Raw genomic sequence first — 16292 nt, 5'->3', positions numbered from 1 at the left:
TTAGTCAACTTATATAACACTTCAGTATAAATTGGCTACATGCTCCTCAGGATTATCAAACAATAGCTACTAACTACTGTACATGCTGTCTCTGATAATATAAGCTGTTGATACACTTTAGATAGCGGTCTCTTAAATGATCAATCCTCACTTCTCCCTTATATAAATGTATGATTGGCTATGGTAAATGTCTGATTTTTCAATGGTGTAAGGTAAAAGAAAAACTAAATTTTTGCTAGATTTTGGGACTCCCCCTTACACTGTGATTGGCGTTCAGGGACAAGTTGTCCCTAGATGAGCCCATTGTAATGGAGACATATGAATTTCCCTTGGTTACAAGTCAAAGGCCCCTAATTATCAGGACTGGCATTGCTCATGCAAGTCTTGATGAGAGGGCATGCTGCAGCTAGACGCTCCTGATTCATTAAGAAATACACGCCTCTGCATAAATCTGGAGCATCTGATGAGCGACGTGCCTCTGTGCACTCTGCCACAAATCTCAATCAGGTGCTGGAGTGACGTTTCTGGCATGAAGAACACCACAGCTCGTCATGAATTAGGAGGGCTGTTACATCCCCAACACTCTTGTCCCACCACGGCTCCACCAATTTTGTAAGAGCTGGGAGAAAATGGTATGAAAACACCAAAAGTTAAAAAAAATTAGGTACAACTCTGAGTTACACCTAAATTTTGAGAGACTTATTAAAGATTTCATGACAAAATTCTGTTGTGAAAGCTTTGATGAATTGGACCCAAAGTTTTTACTCCAAAAAATCTGAATAGGGATATTTTTGAATAGCCACTCAAATCATTACAGTTACGGGTTGTGGGGCCAGTGTTCACGTCTATGGCACTGTGCCATGCACTTTTTTTTTAGGTAATATCATCTTCTTGATGACTTCTCGAGATATAGATATATATATACACACACATGTTTTTGGGAAATTCTTACAATGGGACTTTCAGATGTGTATGCAATATATTATGATGCTTACATGTGTGTGCAGTAATTGGCTGTATTATGGCTTTATTACTAATATGTTGTAAATATGTTCTTTCATGTCATTGTAGATCCAACTGTCAAAGATTGGACCACCATTTATCATCAAAAGTCAACCTGCGCCCAAGCTTGAATCTAAGATTTCTTCTAGTACGTCTGTTGGTGGCGGAAGGAACACTGGAGCTAGAACTCTTGCAGATATTAAGGCGAGAGCTCAACAAGCCAGAGCACAAAGAGAAGCAGCAGCTGCAGCAGCTGTGGCAGCGGCAGCAAGTATAGTTACTGGGGGTGTTGGAAGTCCTTCTGAAAGCAGTAAGACTAGAACGTTGTCCCATATTAAGGAGCAAACAAAAGCAAAGTTGTTTGTTAAGCACCAGGTGAGAGTCGGCACACAACAAATTAGTAGAGATGGAAAAACAAAAGAGGGTCTTCCAGAAATTGAACTGCCAGGAGCTGGCGATACAAAAATGGAAGGTTCGACTGGTGTTATTATTATGAATCCAAATTGCAAATCTCCAAGCAGCAAGTCTACACTCCATCGGGATCTGACGTCTACATTACAAAAATCCCTCAGTACTTCACTATCATCAGAAACTGACTCTGATACATCAGTGCACAGCTCTAATGAAAATATTCATGTGCCACATTCCTGCGACAAAACTGTTACATCTACCTCCACTGAAGGCTGCAGCGTGCCAATGCAATATAATAAAAATCTAAGTTCAGCGTCTGTCTGCTCCTCTGCTGATGCCACCTTTAGAAATCCACTTGAAAAATCCTCTGTCCTAATGTCTGTTGAGAATGAAAACACTACATCATCTGTCTGTAATTATAATATGCTTAACCCCATTAAGGAATCCGACATTCCTTCTATAGCTGTCTCACCAAAATGCACTGAGGACAGTAGCAGTCATGCCTCTGTTGTAAACTCCACTGCATCTGAATCTTTCGAAGAAAAACGAATACCTGTAACAACTAGTGCTATAAATTCTTACACCACTGTGCCAATTTCATCCATTGGGAGTAATCTGCCAAATTCCCACCTTTCTAATTCATTGGTTAATTCACTAAATGCTTCATATAGTGTAAATCCCAGGCACCCTGATAAATTGGCTGCCCCGGCATGTGATGGAGAAAATTCTACAGATGTGTGTCCTACTGTCCAAAGAATGTCACACCATGAGAAAAGTGGTGGAGATTCTCACGGAAGGCCCTCTGTTCCACTGTACTCCAGCAGCAGAAGACCATCAATAAGTACTGATCCTTCCCTTGCAAAGATGCACCATGATAATGTAGATAAAAACTATACGAGTAATGTAATTGGACTACACAACAAATCACTGCCTACTACTTTAATACAGACTAATAGATCTATTCCATGTAAAGTGATTGTTGATCACTGTACAACGCCAAACTCAACTTTCCCCTTCAACACTGAAAATACAGAAAATGTTGATTCTCAGAATAGGCTCGGAAAATCAGAACCAGCCACTCAAAGTAAAACATGTCCTCAAGTATCTGTAATTAGTAGACAGGAAAATCTCTTCAATGAGAACAAAGAGCACGTGTCTAACTCAAACATTGTGGTTAATCGGTTACACAGAGACGAGAAAAACAAGAGTGCTCCTTGTTCTGGCCTTCTGGAAGCAACTTATATGCAACAAGGAAAACTAAGCGACTCAATTTCTTGCCAACAAAATTTTAATGAGCGTGTACATAGCACACCTTCATTCAAGTGTGGAGAGGATAATCACAATTCTGAGTACATGTCTAATAACAGAATATGTTGGAGTGACAAAGAACAAATGAGCAATGACAAAAATCCTGTAAATCATTTGAGTGCACCTAAGCAGGTTGAGTATTCTGATGAAAATATTGTAGACAATATTAAACGTGAACCTGGGAGTTACCCACACGTGTCAAAAATGAATGCTCGTAGCCCTGTGGCAAACTCCATTCCGATCAAATCAGAGCTGAATGATTCCAGCAAGTGTTTTGGAATGGATACTGAAGGATTTTCCGGCCAGAACACTATGCAGCAAGGATGTGACTTGGATATGAGCTTACCTTCATCCAAAACACCACACAGTGTTGCCAGAGAGGAACCCTTGTCTTTGACAACAGACAGCTTGAAAAGAGTTCCAAATGTAGGGAACGCAAGCTGTCGACTCTCATCTGTTGAAGCAAACAACCCCTTAGTTACACAGCTGCTTCAAGGCAACTTGCCTTTAGAAAAAGTTTTGCCTCAACCCAGACTAGGTGCAAAGTTAGAAATTAGTAGACTCCCTTTACAGAATAACTCTGTGTATAAAGCGGTATCGGAAAGAATGGTGTCTGAAAACACAAACTGTTCCCCTACCCCTGATGGCAAGGTCTATCCACTGGGAGGTCTAAACCCTGTGCAAGTGAGAAAACGGGAAAATCATCCGAAGAAAAGGATGGCTAGGATTATGGGTGAACATGCCCAGATAAAGTGCGAGTCTGGAAAGCTTTCAATGGACACGGATACAATGTCATCTTGCATGATGGCCTCGAATATGAACCCAATGGGTCAAGGGCAGACATTTAAGCAGGAGTGGATGAACAAGCATGTGGCTCAAGCCAGGATTGCACACAGTCCGGAAATTAAGCAGCAAAAGAGGCCACTGCCTTCTTGTAGCTTCCAACAAAATGTATTTAATGTTGATAAAAATGGCAGCTATCACCCAGAAGCTAGTACCTCACACAGGCAGCATTACTACCAAATGTCCATGGCTCAGAGAGGTCAAGCTCCCACAGTCTATATGCCACCCGGTGCAGCAAAACCCCAGACTGTTAACAATGCTTTTACTTTCAATAGGCACCCAGAGCAGAAGGTTTTGGGCGAGGCAAATGTTCCAACTCTTCCTCATCGAATGGGCAATGCTTACTCTCCAAATGTTCATATTAAAGAGGGCGATGACCTAAGCAATGCCCAACAGACTCTGCAACATAAATTTTTAGTGCATCCTTCCTTATCTAATTCGGAAGTCCCCTCTGATCAAAAGCAGCCAGCAGTTACTATGGAAACCACTAAAAGACTTGGTTGGCCTCAGCCTACGAGCATCTGTAGCAATATAAAGTCTGAGCCCATCTCTTTTGAGGACGGTTTAAACAACAGCTGTGAACTGACCATGAAACAATCTTCCTACGAGCAGAGCGAAGTCAAAGAACAGTTAAAAGCATTCGCCTTGAAAAATGCAGATTTTTCTTCCTATTTACTTTCTGAGCCACAAAAGCCTTTTCCTCCTTTAGCTGCACAGAAAACACAAACACAGCAGCTGCAGCAGCAGCAGCAATGTGGGAGCTATCCAGCCATTCACTTTGGTAGCACAAGCTTCAAGCGAGCAGCGTCTGCTATTGAAAAATCTATTGGAATTTTAGGGAGTAATTCTAAGTCTGCGTCCGGACTCAGCAGTCAGAACGCTGCAATCCCTGCACAGAAATACGCTGACAGCAGCAGTGCAGATGAACTGGAACTCAAGTGTTCTTGCCGGCTGAAAGCCATGATAGTGTGCAAAGGCTGTGGAGCCTTCTGTCACGATGACTGCATAGGTCCTTCAAAATTGTGTGTAGCGTGTTTAGTTGTTCGATAGAGACTGAATCAAAGATGGAGTGTCCCTTTATTGCCTACATGTCTTCATCAGGAGCAGGAACATTTTGTCATTTCATGTGCTTTTCTCATTTTTTTTTATAAAAAACATTACAATGTCAGTGTTACATTTCAGTGCTACGACTCTGTTAATGAGACATATTTCTACTAAAGAAATGGATCTCGGTTTCTTCTCACCCTTTTTAATTTATTTAGATTTGTTTTACTGAGGTGAAGCCTTTGTCTTGTTTCTCTGTACAAAGCACCTGCAATTATTTTTTTCTGGTATTTGGAAACTATTCCAGTTTGCAGTAGATCTTCTCTGATGATATAATGGTTATCGAGCTGATGGAAAGGGTCTGTGTGGCACTTATTTAGCAAGCTATTTGCTCCCCCCTACCCACCCAATTTAAGGCATTTTGGGGTAAGCTTTTAATTAAGCCAGCTGTTCTGTCTACTTCACAGGGAGAGTTTATTCAGTGCGGATGGAGGATTAGCAGCTCGATTCTTCACACTATCAATAGCAGTTGAGCAAATAAGCACTGACTAATATTCGGCTGAATTGCTTCAAATCAAAATGTAATTTCAGTTACTTAGCGGAGCTACCATAGAAGTTGTAAGGACCATAATATATCAGATTTTATAGAATTGACAAGATACAAAATCAGCAAATGAGATATTGGTTTTATATTAACCCCCAAAAGGGTGGTTACATTTCCAAGCAGTGCAATTTTAATGAGTGAAATGATTGTGCCACCTTGTATAGGAATATAATAATCTCTTGTCAGGGGCACCATTATTTTTAGCATTTAAAGAGAATCTGTCAGCAGGGTTTTGCTACTTCATTTGACAGCAGCATAATGTATGCAACGAGATTCTGACTCCCAACGGTTACTGGGAGCAGCCATTCTAACTTATTCAAAGAATTGAGTTTTAAGCATGTAGCTGAGCTGGGAGATCTTCCTTGCCCACACTAGGCTCTCAATAGAGATCGTGCATTGGCAGTAAGGTGGCAGTCACAGCAATGGACTTGTTGGACTGTTTTGTTATATGGGTTTGTAGTCCTATAATGATAATCACAGGGTAATAAAACCTTTAGTTTAAGTAAACAAGAGCACACACACAGATAAGAGAAGCATAGTTGCTTTTTGTTTTTTAGCTCCTACACCATGCTGTCCTCTGCTTACATAGCAAAAAACTGCTGACAAATTCCTTTTAAGGGTTTATTCAGAACATAAAAAGTTGTTTGCATTTTTTACAAATGGAAATAATACATATTCCACCCCTCTCTTTGTGTCAGTGCTTGAACGGGGGATTTGCTGTCTGCCTCAGTTGATTAGCTAAACCTTCCTCATTCTGTGCTACAACTAATGCATGGAGAGAGAAGGGGGCCGAATTAAGCTAGAGAACCCAGCCCCTATTTTACCCTCACAGACAGTGGGAAGGGGAAGGAGGTCTCTGCCTGTATCAGAACTAACGCTGAAGTAGAGATGTAATGTCCACGTGACAGGCCCTGAAATCTGCACATTGTTGCAGGTTTTATAATTAAAGTACAATAATAAATTATATTTATTTCCACTTATGAACCATCCAATCAGTTACTTTAATGTAACACTCCATAGCTTATTAGACACAAAAACTCTCAGGCATATTCTATGTAGTATAAAATTAACAAGATATCTGGTTACATTTTCATTAGTAATTTTCAGAAGCCTTGTATGTACCACCTCTGCCAGAACTGTAGAAAACAGAAATGAACCGCACGTCAAAAAATATTACCTTGATACAATGCCACTAGTGAAACATTTACAAACTGAACATGAGGTTCTTAGTGTAACATTCTGATCAGACTGAACGTTTCAGTGGGTCCTGACCTAAAAGTTGTGGCACTGTGTGCCAACCACCATTGCAACAGCAGTGCTCCAACAGAGGGGGTGACCTGGTGCCCAACAGCACGCAGGCTGCAAGGCTGAGTCCCTAAGACTTCAGTCCACCCCACCCCTCAAGCACACCACTGCAGCAACAATGGCCACCACACTGCACCAACACCAACTGAATAGATCTTAAATACTCCTCTTCCATGTCTTCTCAGACTGAGCAGAAAGTAAACAAAAGGCGGAACCCCTTTTGCAGTCTCCTGCTAATTTAAAAACACCTGGGCCAAATGGGAGGAGCACGGTTCCAAGTAAAACGAAAAGAGGGGGACAGTAATGCAATATGCCAGAACTGGAGAAAAATATCACACATCCAAAAATCCACAGAGAGGTTCACTATGACCTGGAAGGGGGCTTCATACAGTCTCGTCAGAATGGTAAACTAAGAACCTCATGTTCTGTTTTGTACATTTTTTGCTTTAGGGGTGTTAGATCCATGTATGATCTTTGGATGTGTGGTCCACGTCTTTTTCTACCGCTATGGTGTATTGCATGGTCTTTACCTCATGTATCATTGTTGCTGTGATGCTGATCTGTGGAGTGGTGTGGTCTGGAGCCATATGGACTCAGCCTTGGGTGCTATGAGGCACCAGATAGCCGGCCCTGCTGGTGAACTATTGCTGCAACAGTGACTAGCACACGACATTGCACCATTGAGGCTAAATAAAATTTTGAGGCCCACTGAGAGGTTTGCCTTGAAATTGTAGTGGGCTTCATACAGTCTGATAAAAATGTTACACTATTTCTGATATATTTTCAACACCTCTATCTACTGTGTAAGGCACAAATGCTTCAATTTTTTTTCTGGTTATGGGCAGTAATAGCAAATTTATTGCTTGTGAATGATCAACAGTAGTTTTTGATTATAAGCCAAATTGTTAATGGGAAAAATGGAAACTCAAAGTATGAAAGATGAGTAAATACAAAAATGGTAATGTAAAGGTATGTACACACTTCTGACCTTGTACATTTTTTGTGTTGCTCGAATGCACGTGTAAAACTGTGTTCTTAGTCTTGATTAAAATAATCTACTGTGTATATTCTGCTACAATTCACACGTGTGTTTTCAAGGCTACCGACTACAAGCAAAGCCTGTTTAGTCACGAGTCTTCTATATCTGTAGATTAACAAGAGCGGCTGAAGAAGTGAAGTAACACCGGACTGCATTGGTTTATTTGTTATCTTTATCCCATGAGGTTTTGGCCTACAAAGGAGCTTGATATTTGTTACCAAGACTTTCCTAAGTATCTTATTTTTTTTCATATGTGATGGAGCAAATATGGATTATAATTTACTCCAAGTTTCAGAACTATATGTAATTGAAAATTAAATTAATAGTATGTTATAGCTGAGACAAGATGCTTTATTACATCCATAGTGGGATATTGTCCAGTTATATGCAAATAAAGTTTAAAAGGAATTTTAAGCCAATGAAAACTAAACTCCAAAAACAAACAAATTAGTAAAAAAAAAATTTTTTTTATATATATATATATATATATATGTATATATATATGTGTGTGTATGTATGTATATAATATATATACAGTACAGACCAAAGGTTTGGACACACCTTCTCATCTCTAGCACAACTATTAAGAGGAGACTTTGTGCAGCAGGCCTTCATGGTAAAATAGCTGCTAGGAAACCACTGCTAAGGACAGGCAACAAGCAGAAGAGACTTGTTTGGGCTAAAGAACACAAGGAATGGACATTAGACCAGTGGAAATCTGTGCTTTGGTTTGATGAGTCCAAATTTGAGATCTTTGGATCCAACCACCGTGTCTTTGTAGAAAAGGTGAACGGATGGACTCTACATGCCTGGTTCCCACCGTGAAGCATGGAGGAGGAGGTGTGATGGTGTCGGGGTGCTTTGCTGGTGACACTGTTGGGGATTTATTCAAAATTGAAGGCATACTAAACCAGCATGGCTACCACAGCATCTTGCAGCGGCATGCTATTCCATCCGGTTTGCGTTTAGTTGGACCATCATTTATTTTTCAACAGGACAATGACCCCAAACACATCTCCAGGCTGTGTAAGGGATATTTGACTAAAAAGGAGAGTGATGGGGTGCTACGCCAGATGATTTGGCCTCCACAGTCACCAGACCTGAACCCAATCAAGATGGTTTGAGGTGAACGGACCGCAGAGTGAAGGAAAAAGGGCCAACAAGTGCTAAGCATTTCTGGGAACTCCTTCAAGACTGTTGAAAGACCATTTCCGGTGACTACCTCTTGAAGTTCATCATGAGAATGCCAGGAGTGTGCAAAGCAGTAATCAAAGCAAAATGTGGCTACTTTGAAGAACCTAGAATATAAGACATATTTTCAGTTTCACACTTTTTTAAGTATTTCATTCCACATGTTTTCAATCATAGTTTTGATGTCTTCAATGTGAATCTACAATTTTAAGAGTCATGAAAGTAAAGAAAAGTATTTGAGAATGTGTCCAAACTTTTGGTCTGTACAGTGTATACATAAATAAATATATATATATATATATATATATATATATATATATATATATATATATATATATATATAAATAATTTATTTGGTTGTTTGAATTCCATGCCCTACTGGTTACCCCGTCATTTCATTGGCATGCTGTATACAACACTTCAAGTTGCAGATGATTGACACATATTGAAGATTAATACTATTGTTTTGCTGCTATGGTCCCATTATAATGGCAGCAGCCTAGTAGAACAGTTTGGCAGTGGTCCACATACCCCTCTGAGGGAGATTTTAAAGGTAAGTCAAGGACTATTTGTCATTTTTAGGCACATGCAGCTACAATTAAAGGTCTAAAACCCAAGCTATATTTACATAAGACTGGAAAACAATTTAAAAGAGAGGAGATTAGACTTAAGGTACCGTCACACTAAGCGACGCTCTTGCGATCCCACCAGCAACCTGACCTGGCATGGATCGCTGGAGCGTCGCTACACGGGTTGCTGGTGAGCTGTCAAACAGGCAGATCTCACCAGCAACCAGTGACCAGCCCCCAGCGACACGTGGAAGCGATGCTGCGCTTGGTAACTAAGGTAAATATCGGGTAACCCACCCGATATTTATCTTGGTTACCAGCGCACGCAGCTTAGCGCTGGCTCCCTGCACTCCTAGCCAGAGTACACATGGGGTTAATTACCCGATGTGTAGTCTGGCTATGTGTGCTGGGAGCCGGCACTCACCGCGTTAGAGCGGCGGACGCTGGTAACGAAGGTAAATATCGGGTAACCAAGGAAAGGGCTTGTTGGTTACCCGATATTTACATTGGTTACCAGCGTCCGCAGAAGCCGGCTCCCTGCTCACTGCACATTCAGTTGTTGCTCTCTCGCTGTCACACACAGCGATCTGTGCTTCACAGCGGGACAGCAACAACTAAAAAATGGCCCAGGACATTCAGCAACAACCAGCAACCTCACAGCAGGGGCCAGGTTGTTGCTGGATGTCACACACAGCAACATCGCTAGCAACATCGCTGTTACTTCACAAAAGTTGTGCCTCAGCAGCGATGTTGCTAGCGATGTTGCTTAGTGAGACGTGGCCTTTAGTATAAGTGAAGACTATGATGCAACTTAAGGCTCTGAAGAAATAGAATCACAACATCTCATACACAGTGGAGTTTTGTTTTTGTTTTGTTTTTTTTACACTTATCGATTTTAAGAAACTGTAGTATAGTTACCTTCACTATGCCTTCACTTTTTAGAGATTTTTTTTTATATCTTTGTAGTATTGAAAAGTGATTCCCAAATCCAGTGTTTCTTTTTGTTGTTTGCTTTTTTAAAACCTATAACTGATTTATGTGTTCTCATGCACATAAGCTGATTATAGCTCCACCTGCCCTAGATCAGCATGGGGCCCTAGTTTGACTCCTAAGGCTGTCTGCGCACGTGTGCTTTTTTCATGCTTTTACGCTGCGTTCTGTACCACATGCGTAAAAGCATGCGTCCTGCGTCCCCAGCACAATCTATGCAGATTGTGCAAATTCCATCTGCACGTTGCGTTTTTGAATGCAGCGTTTCGGCTGCTGAAATATTTTGACAAAATGCTGCATTCTAAAAAGCAACATGTCACTTCTTTTGTGCGTTCCGGATGCTTTTCCCACTCTGTCTATGGCAGAGCAAGCATCCAGAATGCATGAATTCCGCATGCACAATGCTTTCAAAATGCAGCTTTTCGGCTGCGTTTTGAAACGTACATGGAGTGACTTAAACGCAGAGACGTGCGCACATACCCTTACTCCACACAGCGTGCATATGATTCCTAAGTAGAGAGCTGCAGTGATTTCTTGTAGTCATTGGCATGAGACCTTTGTGTGTGTTAAGCATTTGTTTTAAAGTTTGCCTCCAGAAATGAGTATTTATATTGTTTCCCAGCAGAACAAAAACAGTAAGGCACAGTAATAATAAGATATCATAAGAAACCAACCAGATTTTAGAAAAATAGAGACTATGGCTTTACTGCTCAAATCAAAACCTTAAGCAAATCAAATATTGTCTGGCCTGCAATCCTGAGAAAACACAAAGCTATTGCATTTCATAAACACACTGATCACTTCTTTGCTTAGAATTTGTTTTTTTTGCCCCACTAGTTTGCAACTGTGGAATCTTAGGCATAATATGTATAGATACAGTTGAAACCAGAAGTTTACATACATTATTTAAAAAGACACATCTGCATGTTTTTCTCACTATTTGATATGAAATCAAAATAAACCTTTCCCGTTTTCGGTCAATTAGGAACCAAAATTATTTATATTTGCCAAATGCCAGAATAATGAGAGAGAATGTTTAAGGCATTTTTATTACTTTCTACAAAGTCAGAAGTTTAGATACATTTCATTAGTATTTGGTACCTTTGTCATTAAACTATATGACAGGTCAAACGTTTTGGATATCCTTCCACAAGCTTCTCACAATAGTTGATAGGAACTTGGGCAAAAAACTCCACAACATGATGCTGTGTTTCACAGTTGGGATGGTGTCCTTAGGCTTCAAAGATTCTCCCTTTTTCCTCCAAACGTAATGATGGTGTTTATAGACTAACAGTTCAATTTTAGTTTTGTCATAGCACAGGACATGTCTCAAAAAATTAAGGTCTTTGTTCCTGTGTGCATTTGCAAACAATCTGGCTTTTTAGGTTTTTTTCGGAGTAATGGCTTATTCCAGGCACAGTGGCCTTTCAGCCCATGTTGACACCTTACTCGTTTCACTGTGAATAATGACACAATATTACCAACTTCCACCAATATCTTTACAAGGTTTTTTGCTTTTGTTCTTGGGTTGATATGCACATGTCTGACTAAAGCACGTTCAATTTCTGGTACACAGAACCCGTCTCCTTCCTGAGCGGTATGATGGCTGGGCATTCCCATCTTGTTTGTACTTACAAATAATTATTTGTACAAATGAATGAGGCATCTTCAGGTGTCTGGAAATTGCACCCAAGGATGAACCAGACTTGTGCAAGTCCAAAATTCTCTTCCTGAGATCTTGGCTGATTTCTTTGGACTTTCCCATGATGCTACACAAAGAACCAATGAGTATTAAAATACATCCACAAGTGATCGCTCTAATTAACTCAGAAGTTGCCAATATAAACCCATCAGAAGCTTCCAAAGACATAATATCATATAGGCTGTCCCATATTCTTTAAAGGCATAGTAAATGTATGTAAACTTTTGACTTTGCCGAAAGTAATAAAAATGCCTTAAAACATTCCCTTTCATTATTCTGGCATTTAACAAATATAAATGATTTTGGTTCCTAATTGACATAAAACTAGAAAGGTTTATTCTGATTTTATATCAGATAGTGAGAAAAACATACATATGTGTCTTTTTAGATAGTGTATGTATACTTCTGGTTTCAACTGTAAATAATTTTCACTGACATTTTATTATTCAGTACTTGTTCCTTATCACTATATATGGCAAAAAAGATGATACGGAACAAAAAAGTAATTTGTAACTTTGTGAAAACCTCACCCATTTGAAGCAACTTCAAAGGGGATAGTCTTACTAATAGTGGGAGCGGTTTTCGTCTCTCATTCATAAAGGCAATCACAGTGGGGTCATTACTCGATTACATCCTTATTTCCAAATATTGAAAGCAAATAATTAAGGAATTACTGTATTGTTTTTGTTTGTTTCGTTTTGGTTTTTTTTGCAAAATATCACTTTGTTGTTTCGGTCATTGTGAATATTTAAGTCCGTTCTTTTTAACAAGTCTCAAGTATTCTGACATTTTAATACCAATATATTTAATGCTGCTGTTAATGAGGTTTAGGCCAATTAGCATAAACTAAAATCAGATTGTAATATTTTTTTTCCATAGCTACTTTAAAAGATGGTGTGGATGTTTTTTTATGTTGTCCCTTTACAAGTAGCCATAATACAAATTACACCACTGACAGATTATTTGCAGACAAAAAAATCCCATAGTGTGAATAGCACTTTATTGAATATAGAGCAATGCTGACATCATGTGGTCATGTCGACTTCTGATGCACTTACTGTCCCAATGATATCACTTTTTCATCAAGTAATTCCTTGCCCATATTACATTACTAGTTCTCAAACTCCTGCACAGTTCGCGTACTCAATTTTCTTTGTGTATCAATTTTTCTAATCTTCGTTAGCAGTCATTTCTTCTCTGATTGACTATCCACATGCATTGGAGACAAATATGGGATATAGTAAGTTAAAAAAAAAAAAAAAAATCACTTAATTCTCCTGAACATGAAGCTTGGACACTACATGAATTTTATTTTAAATATTTATTTTATGCTTAATAGAAAATACATTGGCGACAGAAAATTCCCAATTATTTTTTAATGTTTCTATTTAATTAACTATTAATAACTGTTCCTTTCACCTCCTGTGATTGTCTTTTCACTTGTCACGTACATGGATGTTACATTGAATTTCCATGGAATATTTTTTTTTTTTTTTACCTCTTGTGTAGTAATTTTTTGTTTGCTATGATCTTTGTCTTTATATTTATTGACCAATGGAATGATGTGGCTTGTAAGTAATTTGATTATTGGTAAACATTGAAAACTAAAGGGAACTAATCATGTTGTGGACTTGAGGTCCAACTTCTTGTTGATACGTTTTGTGGTGCTTCTAGAAATTTATTGATGATTTAACACAGGTCTACATGTATGTAAAAAAGACTCACCTCAGAAAAATACGAGCACGACATGCATGTATGGGCAATTGGAAACATGCGATGTTATTGGTTTACAGCCATACTAAGTTATTTTCATTCACGTGAACTTTTTGTTAACCTTTTTCTTTCAAATAAAACAATCCAATCAGTTATATTTTTATGTTTTCTGAACATATCATGATATTTTTATGTTCTTATATAGAAAAAAGCTGCTTAATTCCAACCTTTTGGGCTGTGTCCTATATCTGATAGCAATGTTTTTGTTTTTATTTTAGATTACTTTATCATTGTACTGTTACATGTTCTAAAAGTGTTTCACTCTGTTGCCATAATTTTGTTGTTGGGATCTTTTTTAACCAGTATAACAAATTTTTGTGAACATGGAAAAAAAAAACTAAGCCTTTTTCCCACCCCAGGGTTTTTTTTTGTTTTTCTCAGTATTTCTAAATGTTTACATCTTTATTATATTGCCTCCTTACAAGACTTATTGTACAGCAATGCAGTAAATTCTAAGAGATTGCTTGTTTCCTTTCTGCAGCCCTATACTGGAGCGATCTGTAATGCCTTGCTGGGCAACGCATTGCAAGCCCTTCACCGTAATATCATATTTATTCTTGTAAACGTTTCACAAGAACAAGTATATGGTCATCAGCTGGATTTCCAAATTCTGTAAAGCCTTATTTCAATGACAAGAGTCAAAGGTGGAGGAATTAAGAAGTACCCGCATGTAGATGTCAGTCGCATAAAAGCACCCCTTTTGTTTTCTTACCAAAGAAAATGTACTGCAAACTCACTAATAGATTCATATGATTAGAAGAGGTTGCCAGATGATAGGTATTTACAGCTACTGTGACAGAGGAACACCATTTTTCTAAAAAAAATAACTTAAAACTTTTAACAGTATTTTATTTAGAATTCAGGGATCATGCGTTTTGAAAGGTGCTTTTTGTGTTTTCTTTGTTTTTAAATGTTGCTGACTGAAATGACTGCCCACATTTCTTTAATTTATGTATTACAATAATGGTTTCCAACTCTTTAATCAAGGTAAAAGAAAGGTCTGCTACATCAATATTCAAAAGAAAATAAAAGAAATTAAAATATTATTATTTTTCCTTTCATGTGTTTTGTTGTTCAATGGTGTCTGTGGGATAGATAGAGCTGAGCAAAACGATTCACAGGACCCAGGTCCAGCTGCCTTGTCAGTACTCAGTGGCATCTGGACCAGAACACTGCTAACTTCCTACTACCTGTTGACATCATGGGTGCCTCTTCTGATTAGTTGGCCCCCACAACCTGACATGTACCGCACAACGATGTCATGAGGCCTACTAATCAAAAGAGGCAACAGAGTACATTTGTGGCTGCTTCCCTGGGTCTTGCAAAACATTTTATTCCTTTGTACTCCATCAATCTCAATAGCTATCTAAGATACAGATGGATTAAATGAAAGCGTAATGAGGTATGGACACTGTCACTAAGACACAAGCAAGTCCAATCTAATAGTGTGTGTACTTCTGTGTATTATTTGTATATTTGTGTGTATTCCAAACATCTTGGAGCACGAACCACAGATTTTGGAGGTGCATGTAGGCACAAATCTTTCTATTCCACGAAATCGCACACGTAGTCGATGTTGAGATCAGGGCTCTTTGAGAGCCACTCCTTATTCTTGTTTTCGCTAAAAATAGTGTTTGGTGTATGTTTGAGGCCATTTTCATGCTTCAGAATAAATTTGGAACCAGTCTTCCTGATGGTATATGATAGATACAATTTACCTGTATTCCTCAGCATTGAGGACACTATTCATTGTGACAAAATCCACAGCTCCATTTGTTGAAATACAGTAACAAATTTGGAAAAAATCTTCACTGTGCTTCATTGTTGCCTACATTATTGTACCGCACTCCAGCCCTTAGGCAAAGAAACTGCCTTTTATGACAGTCAAATATATACCATTTTGACGTCACTCCCAAGCATCTGCTGTCAATTTTCTGCATCGCAGTTCCTATGTTTTTGTTGAGTCACTTGGCTTTGTTTTCATGTTAAATTTATGGCTTCTTGACTATTCTTCCATGTAGACCAATTGTGGACAGACTGCTCTGTACAGTAGATGGGATGTACCTCAATATAACTGGTTGCTGCCAGCTCTGAACTGATGGCACTGCTGCTCAAAGTTTACTTGGCTAACCACAGTAGCTTTGGTCCCCAACGTTGCCCTTTCCTTGGTCTCCCTAATGCTAAGTAAACAGGCAGATACTTCTCCATCATGCAGTACCTCCAGGGAGGCATTTAATTGACTACAAATTTATTCGGCAGCAGGATAATAACTCTAAACATCCATCCAAAATGAAATGTGAATGAGCAAGAGAGAAATCTAAATTATAACTGTTAAAAAATACATGGACTGCACATCCAAAAGTCATACATTGATCTAGTGCCGCTTGGTGAAAATGTACAAAACTGATCACAAAGTTGTTAGTTTTACATTCTGATCAGATTGTATGAAGCCCACTATGAAATTATGGTGAACATCTCAGTGGGTCTGTAATTCGTAACCTGAAAGGTGTT

The 16292-nt window shown here is 38.9% G+C and overlaps 1 protein-coding gene across 2 annotated transcripts in view; it reads left to right on the top strand.

The window, feature by feature from the left end:
* Nucleotides 1-11231, top strand: part of ASXL3 (ASXL transcriptional regulator 3) — a 149213-nt gene extending 137982 nt beyond the window's left edge. For both annotated transcript variants that reach the window (XM_075353315.1, XM_075353316.1), the window contains one exon: nt 1072-11231. In XM_075353315.1, coding sequence (XP_075209430.1) covers nt 1072-4614 — 3543 coding nt within the window. In that variant the 3' untranslated portion in view covers nt 4615-11231. The remainder of the gene's footprint in view (nt 1-1071) is intronic.
* The last annotated feature ends 5061 nt before the right edge of the window (nt 11232-16292 follow it).

The sequence above is a fragment of the Anomaloglossus baeobatrachus genome, chromosome 6 (genome assembly GCF_048569485.1).
Source record: "Anomaloglossus baeobatrachus isolate aAnoBae1 chromosome 6, aAnoBae1.hap1, whole genome shotgun sequence".
NCBI classification, from domain to species: Eukaryota; Metazoa; Chordata; class Amphibia; order Anura; family Aromobatidae; genus Anomaloglossus; species Anomaloglossus baeobatrachus.
The sequence above is the reverse complement of the archived record's forward strand: the minus strand, read 5'-3'. Positions and strand labels throughout refer to the sequence as shown.